This window comes from Rattus norvegicus, chromosome 8 (assembly GCF_021556685.1).
Source record: "Rattus norvegicus strain SHRSP/BbbUtx chromosome 8, alternate assembly SHRSP_T2T, whole genome shotgun sequence".
NCBI classification, from domain to species: Eukaryota; Metazoa; Chordata; class Mammalia; order Rodentia; family Muridae; genus Rattus; species Rattus norvegicus.
Genome location: NC_141541.1, coordinates 75,029,634 through 75,044,503, shown reverse-complemented (window position 1 = coordinate 75,044,503; position 14,870 = coordinate 75,029,634). Strand labels below are relative to the sequence as shown.

The following is a 14,870-nucleotide window of genomic DNA, read 5'->3' as shown; positions in this document are numbered from 1 at the left end:
CCTGAGGAAATGTCCTCCCACCGTCCTGCCTAGAGGAAGAGGAGCAAGTGCAAAGCATGAGCGTTTCAGGGAGCTCTGTGCCTTTCTCCCAACCTGTCTGCATCTCTGCAATGCAGAGCTATGCAACCGGGAAGGATGCCAAAGCAGAGACTAGAGAATGCCTGGGTTCTCAGTAAAGCAACTGTCAGTACTTCTAGTCTAAAGCTGGGGCAGCTGTCACCTCCCAGAGCATGTCACTCCTGGATAGTTCTCTAAATATCTCAAACATGATGGGACCTACCATAACCTGAATGGCACTGCCTCATCAGCAAAGTAGTATGTGAAATCTGAATTTAGAAAATAGGTTATTTGGGGGGAGGTGATAGCATGTTTTGCAAAGGATCCAAAATAAGGACATAGGCAGCCAAGAGAGGTTACTATCTACTATCTACTACTATCTACCTATTGCTTGTAGTATCGTCAGGGTAAGAAGAGACAGCCCTATCTCCTGTAGTCATAACCCTTTGGTTTGGGATACCTCCTCTCTTTCAAATCTAATATGGGTATGATACCAAAATCCATAAGAGGGTGTTAGATCGCCTGGAACTGGAGTCACAGGTGATTGTGAGCCACTGGACATGGCTGGTGGTAACCAAATCAGCTCTCTGCAAAAGCACCAAGTACTCTTGGCCTCCTGATACTTCTGTCTCAGACTCTCAATTACTAGGAAAGCAGGCATCCTGTGACTTGTTCTTCAAGCCCCAGCATATGCTGTTTCCCTCCGAAGTCCTCCTCTGTTTACTCTGGATTCCCCGGCCTCCCTAACAAGCAGCCACATGGCTCAGAGCTGCACACATCATACATCTTCATACTCCTTCATCCTAAGTGATTAAGCCCATCTATATTTTCATTTGCAGCCAGAGTCAATGAGCTGGATGCAAATGACAAGACCCTTTATTCTCGTCAGTTACTCATCACCAAGAATAATGCTTCATCCGCTGTTACCTCGGGAAAAAAATCAGTCAGATGTGAAAAATGTTTTTATTATAATCTCAAACTTTCAGTGTATATCTTCATTACAATCATTGGTACAATAAATATGGAAATGCTAAGCAGACAATTATCACAGTGGCCTATGGGCTGAGGGACAGGGACCCAGAGATACTGTTACCCCTGGTACTTCCTCAGGGCCAATCAGGAGGTCTTCAAAGAGTATAGAGAGGGAGAGGAATAGAAATATTAAGACTGTCAGTGCAGCAAATTTTAGAATGTCCATTAAAGCCATGGATATAGGATTTGCTATAATAGAAGACAGATACTAACAAAGAACAGAGAGACTCAAGTTTTCCTGTTAGAGGCAGAGGAAATATTACAGAAGCCAGTGCCTTCCTCAGGTCCCTGGTGTGTGCCCCCCGCCCACCCACGAATTGTGTAGGTCATCTCCACTTGCTATGTGCCCAGCCCTGTGCCAGCCCAGGCTCTCCCAGGCACCCACCTTGCACCTCACACAGCAGAGTTAAGGAGTGCAAGGCTGTGTATCATATACCACAGCACTGGTTTCCCTCAGTGGTGGCCAGGTGTCCCACAGAATGATTTTGAATCTGAAGAAAGCTGCATCTTCAGGAGTTAAAGGTTGACAGCGCTGATTCTTGGAGCACTCTTTCTGCCTCCCTGGCTTTGTTTCATCTCAGCCATGAGGATTGAGCGAGGACTGAATGCCTGGACCATGCTGAAGGGGAAAAGGGAAGGAGAAATGCCACTGTTTTTGCCTCCTAGCATCTCTCCTTTTCTGACCAATCCTCAGGCCAGCCATGATGACCTCGCTGTACTCTCACATAACTTGTCAGTGTATACACTTCTTTAAGACAGACTTGCTGCCCTGGACTGCTTTATGATAGCTTCTGGAGGACAATCCTGGACCAAGGTCAGGAAGCCACCTAAATTGGGTTGCTTCTTCTTGAGGCTTGCCCTCACTCTGATGACACCATCAGGCATGTTGGTCCCAAGGCTAGGGTGGCACCCAGACTCCAAGGAGTGCATGCACAGGTACTGCACACACAGCTGAGCCCCCATCTAATCACCTGTAACTTTGCCCAGTGAATTATGCTACAAAGACACAGGGCCGCCACTGTGAAACACTGTAATAGCAGAAGAGATTTTTATCAAGTCAGGAGGGAGGATAGAAGAAGAAAAAAATATATAAACCTGCTCTTCAAGAGGACATTCCATGCTGTCAAAACGAGACTAAATCAGAGAACTCCCTATGAACTGCAAGGAACTAGCAATCAGGGGCTGGTGGCTGAGACTTCTTTAGAGCCATGAACTGACTGCTCTCCACAGGGTTCTCACCTCGGTGGAAAGAACATGAAGAAGGGATTAAGCATTCCCAGAAACCATGGGACTGAGGGGAAGAACAGGGAGAATCTCAGAAACATTCTATTGGTTTCGGTACTTAAATACCAAGACCTGGTTTAGCTCTACACGGATAGCTTCCTGCTTTGATAATATGAAAATACATTTCACTAAACATTATTTAGACTTCCCCACAGCCAGAGGAGTAGACAGTCCTGACACCGAGTGGGTAGTAGGAAGATCAGACAAGGTAGAATGGACATTTGGGCAAAGGAGGCAAAACTGTCCAGTAGTCTTGATTCTGTCTGCTTCCCCTGAGTTCAAAACAGAGTAGATTATTCCAGGACAGAGGAAGTAATTCATTTCCAAATAACGGAGTGGAGTGTAAAGTGTAACTGTCCTCCTGAGGCCAAGTAGGTGATAGCATAGACTGTTTTCCCCTACACTGTATCTTGAGTCCAGTTCTGGCTCCAAAGGCAGACTCCTGGACAATGTATGCCTTCCCGTTCCCTCTGCTTCTCCTTTCTCTGTCTCCGTTTCATCCCCACTAAGGAATAAAACGTGAGCCTGCTTTGCTGTAAGGCATGGTCAATGTCTGTAACCCAAAAGATAGGACTGTAAAAATGTCCTGGTATATTATGGTTTTCATTTCTTTCTGATAATATGTACTTCCTGTCTCAGTTCTTCTCTGTAGGTGCGAGGTCAGGTTGGTGGGTCTGTCAGAGCAGAAGGAAATCCAAGGAAAACAACTGCTCCCTGAGGAAGGAAGCTGAGTTTCAAAAGTGTCACCTAAGCAAAGGGTGCATGTTGTAGTCTGGAAGGTTGGAGAATAACCTTCAGGACTCTGGAAATGTACCAGGAAGAACCAGGATGCTAGTGTTTTCCAAACCAGAATGGTCCACCAGCAAGTTAGGTTTTGTGACTCAGAATTCAGAATCTTTAGCCGTCTCACACAGCTGGAGAAGTCCACTCAAAACTCCTGCCCCCTAGTTCACTTCATCCCACTCACTGGTCATTCTGGGATGGATGTGACAGCAGAACAGGGGAGGCCCAGCTGGAAGCCTCACAAGAGTCTGGGGGAAGGGGATACAGGTGAGCTCAAGAGAACACCTTGAGGTATTTCAAGTGTCCAGAGAGCCAAAGTATGTAGTATCCAAAGCAAGGTCCTTCCTTGGATGTCTGAGACTGCCAGGGACCTCAGGCGTGGACCTCAGCCTCCTTCTTGATGGCTGGTTTATAAATGACTCCCTTGTTGTCACCTTTTTTGCTACAGGAACAATAAGAACACAAGTCTTGTTAGTCAAAAAAGAGAAAGCGAGCCAGAGAGCAGCCTGGCTCAGGTGTGGGATATAGGACTTTTACAAGTCAGATTCCTCTCTTGAGAAACTTTCCAGATCTTTGGTCTTGAGAGAGAATGGTATCACACTAAGCACTGACTAGAAGAGAACCTATTTGTTTTCTGTTCTCAAGGCATGGTCATACTAGACCTGCATTCTGAAGAAGGTCCTATTATTACCCCAACTCCACTTCAAAGTTCCAATGCCATAACTCCTAGAAACCTTCTTATTTTCCATAGCAGAAAAGACGAAATATGTCTTAGGAAAAACCAAGCACTGCAATAAAGCTATGGGCAAAAGGCATTTATAGCTAGTATGAGCAAGAGATCAGGGCTTTCTTCATTTTTCTTTACTGATTCATAGAAGAAAAACCAGATGTACAGATATTAGTGCTAAGACAAATACAAACTTATCTAAGGTCACACAGCTAATTAGTAATAGAGCCTAATTAGGAAGGGTCGCCTCCACACCTGAGCACAGTAACCCTTAAATGACCAGCATTTCATGCAAAGAACTAGGGCACTGGTGTTTGGAGAGCAGCACTCCTAGGATAGTGTCAGGTTACACAACTTTTTGCAAAGTTGTCTTGCCAGGTAGATCAATCATCATGGGCACATAAGGCATACATTCAGAATAGGAAGTCTGAATCCAAACCAACTCACCTCTTCTTCCTTTTGAAGAGCCAAACAGACACTGCCAGAACAATGGAGATCCCAAGGACACCAGCCAGGGCCACTGAAAGGATGATACCTGGTGAAGAGGCAGGGAACACATGTCATTCTCCTCCCTTCGCCTCACCTCATCCATCATAGCACTCGGGTGGGAAGCTATGTCCTAACTACACAGTTGTCCTCAGAACATTATCTGCGCCCCCCTCTGTTCTCAGCGCCTAGCCTCTGTCCTGTGTGGCTTACAGGGCACTGGGCTGCTGCACTTAAAGTGCTGTATGCAAACTGCAGTGGTTTCTAGCAGGGCTTCTCAAACTTGCACAATGTAGACTTTCCAAAAGGCCAGCCCTCAGAGACGTGTCTTGATCTACTGGACCTGGAACCCAGGAATCTGTATTTTATTTTCAACAATCTCCAGCTGATGCTGATGCTTGTGGTCTGTGAACCACACTGTGAGAAACCCTGTGCTACAGAATAAGATCTATATTTGCTCACTGGATGTAAGTTCTCTTGGAATGACTATCAATGTTGCCCCCAATTTCCATTGCAGTCCTAAACAACTAGCCCCATAGTGAAGGTCATATGGGCAGCCACCTGACCTTAACACTGGGCTTAGGTATGTTTTAACACAATGCCCTCCAATGTTAACCTACAGACTATTTTAGGTGGGATTTTTTGCATATACATCACACTCTGATTCAGTCTTTCATTAGAGAAACATTTGATTGGCAGTTCATTTTTTTAATTTGAGAGCAGCTTGAGGGGCACCAGAAGCCCAAGCGACAGCAGAGAAGCAGAGAAGATGGACTGAAAGTTTCACAGGCCCAGATCATACTGAAAATCATGGGGTCACCCAGTTGTAGCATGCACACTCAGGAGGCCACCTACCCAAACTCAGTCCTGTGTCGGTAAGCAGTCCTACTTAAAAGGGGGAGAGAAGATTGGAAGTTAATCTAGAGCCAGACCATGATGGATCTGACTGGTGCGCAGTAGTCTACCTTTTACTTTTGGTTGGTATTCCAGAAGTTATTCATATTGGGGGATGGTTATTCTTGGCTTAGGTTGATGGGGTGGGGGAAGTTCCCACCTAGGGATCCATACTGTTTCCTCTCCATCCTCTGTTCCTTTACCACAGTCACTTTCTTTGCTAGGACAAGACTTCAATTTTTAATCATGGTGGTCAAAAAGTCAAGTTGAAGATGCATAAGAATCAACCTACCTTGGCTGGTTGTTGTCTACTTCTCTGGTACTTGTACCCCCAGTACAGAGCCTGCCGTGAGCCTTCTCTTACTGCCACCTACTCTCTTACCATGGTTTGGTTCTTTTCTTTTCATTTCTGCTTGGCCTTACTGGACAAACTCCTCTATCTACCAACCTATCTTCTCTGCTTCAAGAGACTGGAGTATTACAACTTCCCCCAAGAGATCACTATTAGGGATAAGTAGGGTGAATTTAGAGTTCTGAGCAGGACCCAGCCATTGAAGGTAAAATCTCATAGCCTACTAGGGATCTCAGAAGACATAGTCCCCTGTAACTGCATCTTCCTGAGTAAATGGGAACCTAGTCACAGCTTCCCCGAGCCTACCCCCAATAGGGTCTCACTACTCTTCCCTCTTTCAGCCAGGGCCTTCATCCAGAGAAGTCTCTGTTTACACACATCTTCTTTTCTAGTGGTTTTCTGAAACTTAACAGAGTGAGTGTGTATTCACCCCCTGCCAGTCTCCCTGCCTCCCCCTGCCTCCCTGTCTCCCTGTTTATTTGTTCTACCACTGAAGTCCTGAGTGTGACAGGCAGTGGTAACCCAATCTGACACACAGAGATAGCTTACACCAGTAAAGCCCACCATAAGCCAGCCAAGACTCTAGGTGAGCCCTAGTGTGAGGTGGCAACAGAGGTAAGAATTCACCCTTGAGGCTTTCAACACACTAAGGCTTTCACAAGACCAGAGGCTGCAAGGTGAAGTTTCACTCACTTGCCTTCTCCTATCCTGTGGCCAAGTCCTGGCTGACTCAACAGGAACCAGGATACCTGTTCCTCTTCTGTACCACTCTACACCAAGTCTGCCAACCCCCTGAGATGAGCCAGACCCTGAGTGTCCTTGGCTACCTTGAGAGTAAACTGAGTAGTCAGGAGGGTGTCCTCACGGACAGGTGACTGCTCCTCTTCTGGCTACCACTATAGCTCTTAAGTAGTTCCTCTGCTCAGATAGCCTGCCAGGGGCTCCCTGGTAAACTGACCATGGGTAGCAATATATGGTTTGAGATAAACAGAGGGCAGGTTCCCACTAGGGGAGAATTTCATGCTTCTATAGCACTTACTGTGTGCTCCCACTGGCCTGAGGTTCAAGCACAGTACAATTTAGAATTTGAGTTTGCTGCTATTTTGTTTTTTTTTTTTTTCATGGCTTCTGGAGACCTTGTTTGTTTCTATCTTAAGCTCTGGTGTTTCTTCTCTAGCCCTGTGATGAAACACTTTTGTTCCTCAAACTCCAGAAACTCTTAGTGCCGAGCCAGCCATGTAAGACTGTCGCCAGCAAGCCACCTAGCTAGGTTGTCCAAGGTGGTCCATCTATTTCACAGTCACCAGAAATATGTGAAAGCCATACAGACCCAAAGAGCCAAATTCTCCTACCACATGGCTGAAGGAGGTGCCTGTGTGTTATGGTCTTGGGTTGCTGAGCAAAGCCCATGGAGAGCTAGGCTGTAGAGTGGAGCTTTTCTCCAGAGTGGCCAAGCTCGGTGGACTCTCTGTAGAAACAGTCCACCTTTCTTCGCTTGCTCTGTAGCACTTTGACAATGGCATTACTGAACCCAGTATTCCAACCCAAGTTCTCACTCCTGGGTATCCTCTTGTCAGGGATTAAATTGCCTCTCATTGGAAACAATGATGTGAGCTTAGACAGCAATGAAGACAAAGAAAGTTCCAGAGACTGTTATAGGTGAATTTTCAAATAAGACTTTTATGTTGCAAAAGCCAAAGCAGCTTGGCCATGCAGGCAAAGAACCTAAGGAACCTACGTGCCAAGGAAGAAAAACTCAGATAGCAGTGTCACCCCAACAATTCTACTTCCCATGATGCTCAAGACAGGAAGATGTGGTTAGAAATCCATCCTACCAATTTAGACAGCACCGACCAAGGTCTGCAGAGAAAAGTCATCTTGCTTAGTGAGCTTGAGGTCCACTGAAGCTAGAGCCAAAGTGCCTGCTAATTAAAGAGCCAGGGGGCTAGCCATTTCAGGGAGAAAAGTTGAGGCGATTTGAGAACTAGAGCCAGAGAGAGAAGACAGTGTTTCTCAGCAGTCTCAGCTTGGTGAGACCAACCTGTGGGTAACTAGAGTGCACGTAGCAAAGATGGTGTGGGGCAGACAGAGGTAGAGAAGGTTATGTTCAACTTAAACAAAGAAATGGGTTGTTTCCAAACAGGGATGATGACGGGTAGTTCCTAAAGAAGAACACTGAGACAGATGGGGGAAGTTGAGAGAGGCTTGCTCTCAGAGGTGACAGCCAGCTGAGGCAAACCTGGCAGAAAGGACTCCTGAGATAGTTTCTACAAGGATTCATGCTGAGAAAATAGGGGAGTGCTGCCTGTTCAGGGCCTCCATAGAGCACTGGGGAACCAGTCAGAGTGAGCAGAGATAGGGCAATATGACACGCAAAAGGAAATTGCGCACAGATACAGACAGCTGCATCGTCCAGGAAGGCAGGACACCTGGAGAAGGTCGGGTATTGCTTGACCCAAAGGCCTTGCTACCTGGACTGGCTGGCTCAGGAGCTGCATCTTCTGCCGGCATCTGGCTGCACTGAGGATGCTGGTTAACTGCTTTTGAGGTGTTCTGAAGCCTCAAGCACAAACACAGACAAGTCCACCCGAAGAGCAAGTGCTCACTTACACATCCTGGCACACCTGGAGGAACAGTCTGGTATTCTCTAGCTTTTTAAAGGATGCAATTTCTTCCTATTTCAAAGTCCAGTGAAAGCATGGACTGTTTTCATAGACGGCATGTTATGTAGGGATGATCTATACATAGACCAGTCTTCAGTGGCCTTCAATCTTACGGAATAAGCCAGGAGAGTTTAGGTTTACCAGGGGGGGTGAATAGTTAAGAACATGACATTGACTTGGAATGGTAACACGTGACTTATTGAGTGATGTTATAAGCCACAGTGCTAGTGTTCCCTTCAAATTGTACTTTGCTAAGGAAAATGTCCTCAGTGACCAAGCACACATTACTGTCTTTGGAGGGCATTTCTAACTCAGCACTGTTTTTAATCAACCATACGCAATCCAGTCAGAGAATGATTTCTGCAAAGAAATCTGCTCAGAATGCATCATTAGACAGATCATGGAGTAGCTGGATTATAAAACTGAGCTAGGAACGGAGGACTTTGTCTCCCAGATTGCAAGCATGGAGGCTACACTGCTCTGAGCCAGGTGTCATGCCAGCTCTTGTACTACGAGTGGCATTCAGTGGTCCAGGCTGTCTGGGCTTAAGTGGTGATGGGTAATAGGATGGGGAACTTATATCCCTGTCATTACAGAGCAACAAAAAGTATTGACATCGGTTGACAACTTCCTCCAGGCCTTTAAAAGTTGGTTGCAAGTTCTAGTCTTGAATTTCCCTTTCATGTGGTTTTATTTTAATATCGTTGGCAAGTTGAGAATAGAGCAAAGTTAAGACTTGAAATTCCACAACTGGCCAGGTTTATGGGTAAACCATTCTAGAGAGAAGATACTGGAGAGGAAAGGGAAAAGTAAATGGTCAATTATATTCTCTCAGCGAGCTTATAGCATACTGGGCGCAGTGCCAGGAATAAAGACTGAATGAGCCATGAGCCATCAGGCATCCTTTCCCTAAGGAGCCCATTGGGTGTGTATAATATTCTCTCTCTCTCTAGTTTTACTGTATTGTAATAAATACCTATTCAGTTATATGCCTCATACTTCAATCGAGGCAAATTAATGAGATGAAAGAGGTGGGTAAACCTCCTCCAGGGTGGTGCTCAGCGCTTCTGAGAAGGTGTGATTAAAATTGGATCTTAAAGAACTTTGAGAATGGGAGGGCCAGTGCAGACAAGAGAAATATTGTATGTGCCTGTCCTGCTTTAGGAGGCCCTGCAGTTTGGGGGGACTGAGGCTGAGAGGACAGGGATGGGGGCCCCAGAGAGCCAAGTGGGAGGATCAGCCAGGGTCCTTTTCCAGCTATTGTTCCTGCACGAAGCCTGCTCTGTGTCAGGGGCAGGAAGGACTGCACAGTGGGTTTGTTTAGTTCTGTTCTGTTCCGTTTCTGACTCCACAGTATATAACTCAGGCTGCACTAAGGAAACTCTTGGTGTGCCGGAAGGACCAGGGCTTCACTTCTTATCACTCCTGATGATTGCTGCTGACAGTTCAGACCCCTGATCCAGGTCTAGGAATCAGAAGGTAGGAATGTCTCTGATTTTTCATTGGTTACCTTGGAAGAATCGGTGCTACTTTTCCATCGAATACCTTTTATTTATAAATAGAAACTTGAAGAAACAGAAGGTCAACAACCATAGCACACAAGTTCTAGTCTCCAGAAAATTAATTAGCCATCTTAGCTGGGTGAGGTTTCTCTCTTTTGAAAGTTTTTATAAAACTATGCAGGTCTCTCTCTAAGTCAAGCAGGCTCTAATTATGTTACTCTGCAAATGGCCACTGGTTAGAGCCCCCCCCCCACTACATGTCCAGCAAGCTCGATAGTCCAGCACACGCACTCATCTGAACGCCCCTCAGCTGGCTCTAGAGTGGCATGCAGTTCCTCAGAGCAGGCCTACTAAAGACATGATTACAGAAACTTTTTGGCCTCCTTGTGCCTCTCCAGTTTCCTTTCCCCTAACAAGCTTAAAACAAGCTAGACAATATCAGTATTTGGGTCTCATTGGTCCTTAGCTTATTACCTGTCACCACTTGGATTCAGAGTTGGTGTCACTGACCAGGAAGAAATAAATCCACTTCTGGGCCCTGACCTGTGCTCTTGCCAGCATCCTCACTTAGGTTACCTGCTCTCAGGAAACCAGAAGTGGCTTTAGGTGAGTGTTCTCTCTAGTACCCCACCTTGAGGGCAAGCACAAGTTTTCCTTGGAAGAGGTGATTTTTCCAGGGCCTGCAGTTTCCCATCTAGAGTAGGGACTTTAGGGAGTCAAAAGAACCACCAGGCAAGAAAGACTCATACAAATAGGAAAGAGACAAAGGGTGACAGGGTCCTGCAGAAAGGTGCTTAGATGAAGGACTCTGTGGACTTCCCAAAGGAAGACCAGTTCTTCTTGCCACTTCTCCTAACCTTACCTAATTATATAAGAAGGGTATTCACCTTTGGGAACAAGGCTTCTCTTGGGTTGGTTTTTCAGGATCATAATGCACTAAAGACTACAGATGGCTCCGTGGTTGATTTTCCAGAGAAGTTGCGTTCAATTCCCAACACCCACATGGTGGCTCACAACCATCTGTAATTAGAGTTCCATTGACTCCAACACCCTACTCTGATCTCCTGGAGCACAAGGCATGTACATAGTACACAAACACACATGCCAGGAAAAATACCCATATACATATAAAATAAAAATCTAATTAAAATACATATCAGAGCATGTGATATTCAACTTTAGAATTCTATACTAATAGTGAGAAAACCAGTCCTAAACCTACAAAGTCATTGACCAATCCCTAGGGGATAGTGGTTCTCAATGGGGCCATTTTGATCCATCTCCCCTAGAGAACTGGCCAATGTCTAGAGACTTTTTTTTATCTCACAAATGAGAATATGCCCCTGGCATCTAGTAGGTGAGGATGGACACCTGTTAATGCCACAGGGCACAGGGAGGCACCCACTCCAAGAATTGCCCTGTCCTGTATGTCAATAGTGCCAGGGCTCAGAAACCCCACCCTAGAGCTATAGTTTAGCTAAAGTACAGGCCCCTTGCAGGCAGATTCCAAGCTTCCTTTATAAGCATATTCTAGGAAAATATATTCTAGGAAAATAGCAGAGGTGAGTTAAATGGGTCAGTCCTATTTGTTTCAATTAATTTGATTAAATCTCAGAACACACACACACACACACACACACACACACACACACACACACACACACACACACACACTTTCTCCCCTAGAGATTTTCTTTAGATTACTTTCTGTTCCTGGAAAATACTTAGACTCCTTAGCTCTCATTAACTTCCAAAGGAAATTCTGAATATAATAGACACGAGTTGTAAACAGCCTACATGGAAAAATCTGCAAAGAATTGAAACCAAATCACTGTCGTGTGCTTAAGCAGGCTCACACTATAAACCAGACCTGCCCTAGGCTGGTTGTGAGAGGCGTTGTGAATCCAGAGGCGTTGTGAATCTGTGGGCAGAGGGGTGGGAACCGAGCCTCCTAGGGGCCTCTTCTTCACCTTGCCTCAGGGAAGTAGCCTTGGCTGCCTATGTTTTGGAGGATGAGGAAGGGAAGTACTTTGGCCAAGTTTCTATAACCAGTGTCTAAGTGACCAAGTTTGCCTTGAACTATCACAGATTCTCCAAGGAGAAAGCTGAGTCTAGCTTCACAAAGCAGCAGCTCTGACCAAGCCGTGCAGGAGGGTCTGTGGCAAAGCTGCATTTGGGCTTTGATCTTAATGGCTAAAGCCAGGAATTACTTTTCAAGCTTCTGTCTAGAGCCTTCTCAATCTACTCCAGCCAGACCTTGCAGGATCTACCAAAGCACCCAGCTACAAACCTGCCTGTATGGTCCAGTCTACAAGCAGCTACTTAGACCTGAGCCCATCTAGGAAGATGGCTAATTAGCACCAGTGCCACAGTCCGTCGGTTCAAGGAGGATTACTTTTAGTTGTCATAATCAAATTCCTGCACAGTTTCTTCTGATCCTTTGTAACTGCCCCCATACTCTGACCCTGCAATGTAAAGTTAGGATTGGCAGTTATTAGTTTCCATATTTAATATGCTGGCACTGAAAGGATGTCAGAGCAAGACTCTAGCCCAGCGTCCTGTAATCAAGGAAACCCAGGTCAAAGAAGGGTATGTTTTATTCACATCATACAGTTGGGAGAAAACAGAGCAACACCTTAAATGGAGGTCTCCTGACTTCAGGGATAGTAATATATTACCCCTTTTCCAAGAATATATACAGACTACTTCAGAAAACAGCTCATACATAAGCAAAATCTTGCCTGGTCTCTGTGGACAATGGTCTTCATTTCCAGGTTTTTAAGTTAAGAACTAAAGTAGTTCCATACCAAGTATGGTGCCTCATGTCTACAACTCCAACCTCTTGAGAGATTGAGGCAAGAGAACCACAAGGTCAAGGCCAGCCTGGACTTTCACAGTCAGTTGGGAGGCAGCCTGAAATACATGAGACCTTGTCTCAAGAACACAGAGAACCGAAGTAGTTTTGCTCAACCCTAAGTACTACACAGTTCACTTAGAAGAATGGGAAAGGAGAACACTGTGCCCAGAACAGAACAAATGAGAGCATCGCAGGCATTCAAGTCATTCTCTAGAAAACCCGTGGATTGTCACTGCCTTGCACATTCCCAGGTTACAGGAAGGGCCACCCTGTTTCTGGGCTGTTTCAGATTCAGAAACTGGAAAGAAGGGGAGTGACCTGAAGCAAGCATTATCTGAGAGGAGAACACGAGACACACATCTTCAGGCATGAGGGTAACCCACAGAGATAGCCTAGAGACACAATGCTGGCCGTGTCGATGGGTCAGTTCAGAAGGGCAGATTTCTTTTTTTTTTTTTTTTTTTTTTGGTTCTTTTTTTCGGAGCTGGGGACCGAACCCAGGGCCTTGCGCTTCCTAGGTAAGCGCTCTACCACTGAGCTAAATCCCCAGCCCCAGAAGGGCAGATTTCTAATACCTTCTGGCAGCAGTCTTCATTGGCTCATGTCTAAGCTGAGCATGTGACAGTTATAATCTCACATAGTAAAGCAACAACAACAACAACAACAACAACGTCAGGTGAGAGGAGGGCATGGCCCCTCTAACAGATGAGCCTATGAATTGCTTTAAAATACCAACATCTGGCCTATTGCTCCATGAGGAGATGACGATGGTACTTCTGCAGCCCTGCACTGCTTCTGACCATCCAAGATCCCCAAACCTGGCACAGCTCAGGAAGGTGTGGTGAGAAAGTGACCTCAGAAGTTTGAAGATGGATGTGGATGGCAACAGTTCTCCTTATCCCCTCACCCCACCCTTTCAGTGTTTGACAGAGGCACTGAGCAAGTGAAATGTTAATTCTCCCTTAATAGTTACAGTTACAGACTTAGGAGGAATAATGAGCCCCTAGCAGTTGCAATAAATGAAACTATTAAGCTTTATTCAACTTGGAACTCGTTTGTTAGTGCAAGCTCAAGATAGAAAAAAAATATGGCCGTGAACCAGAGAGCTTCCTTGCATAATGGGTCCTGCTACGACATTCGATTTTGAGCTGCTGTGGCTGTGAACATGGGTTATATCCTTGACCTTATAAAGGAGCATACATGAATGTGTGTCGTGTAGCATGTAATCACCTTGCTAGACTGAGGGCAGGGTGTATGTAGCCCTTGATGCAAGAGAATCTAGGGTGAGAAGTTGAAGTCTCTCCTGGTAACAAAGGATTCCACATGTCTTAGAATAAGGGATTATTCTTAGAGCAAAGAAGTCCCTCAAAACATCTCATCTCCACCTGTGGGTGACTCCCAGACTTAATAAGGGCTCTGGTCCATGTACCTCAAGGTCATGGTCTGAACTTCTCTCCAAAGTCTTGAGGACATGGAGAACACTGAGGGGAGACTACAGTATTCCATACACCAAAGATCTTGGATGTGTTCTGGTTCCTTGGCAGCCAGGGGCTCAGCCAGTCTCCAAAGGACACTGCTTCCTTGGTAGGAAACAGACATCTGGTGCACATTGCCTCTCCCTTTCCCCAACACCTTCCTCACCTTGTCGGAAGGAGATATACACCAGCCTCTCATCAAACTTCTGGACTTGCCGGAAGTTGTTGACCATTTCTCTGGGGGAAGGATCATCCATGTGTGTGAAATACAGAGCTGTCTCCAAAGCTAGCAGCTGAGGAGAAAAATGGAAACAGGTCTCATGAGCAGATGATGCTCGCTGGACTGGCCTACTGGAGAGAGGACTTGGGGGAACCCTCTAGAATCTCCCCATGAGGTGCTTGGCAGAAAGTATTTGAAAACAATGGGAAAGCCAAAGAAGAACTTCATTCTGAGGGTCTCACTAGGTACTGCTGGGTTGGGCTGGGTGCTTCCCTGCTGTCAAGGTTACTGATGACTCCAGAGAGCCCCCCAGTGAAAGCGGAAGAGAAGGGGCTCTCCTTAGCTTCCCACCAAGACCACATTCCTTTCATGACCCTAAATTGGAACCCAACTCTTAAAGCAGTTGGGGTGTGGGTGGGCTTGTTTTTATGGTCAAATCAGAATAAAATGACAGAGGGAAGAGGCCCTCTGGTGATCAGGCTGCTGGCTCCCTGGCGTTTTCACACCCCCGTGAATATGATACAGTCTGTTTCTATGG

General features: G+C 45.9%; 1 protein-coding gene across 12 annotated transcripts in view; it reads right to left on the bottom strand.

Moving 5' to 3' along the window:
* Window positions 1-1,001: 1,001 nt before the first annotated feature.
* Ca12 (carbonic anhydrase 12) overlaps window positions 1,002-14,870 on the bottom strand; it is a 55,620-nt gene continuing 41,751 nt past the window's right edge. For 5 of the 12 annotated variants that reach the window (NM_001080756.2, XM_087562810.1, XM_087562811.1 and 2 more), the window contains 4 exons: window positions 14,279-14,405; window positions 5,225-5,254; window positions 4,331-4,418; window positions 1,002-3,598 (listed from right to left, as the gene is read on the bottom strand). In NM_001080756.2, the coding sequence (NP_001074225.1) occupies window positions 3,529-3,598; window positions 4,331-4,418; window positions 5,225-5,254; window positions 14,279-14,405 (315 nt within the window). In that variant the 3' untranslated portion in view covers window positions 1,002-3,528. Of the gene's footprint in view, window positions 3,599-4,330; window positions 4,419-5,224; window positions 5,258-14,278; window positions 14,406-14,870 lie in introns of all 12 variants that reach the window. The other 7 variants (XM_087562808.1, XM_087562813.1, XM_087562806.1 and 4 more) reach the window with 2 other exon arrangements.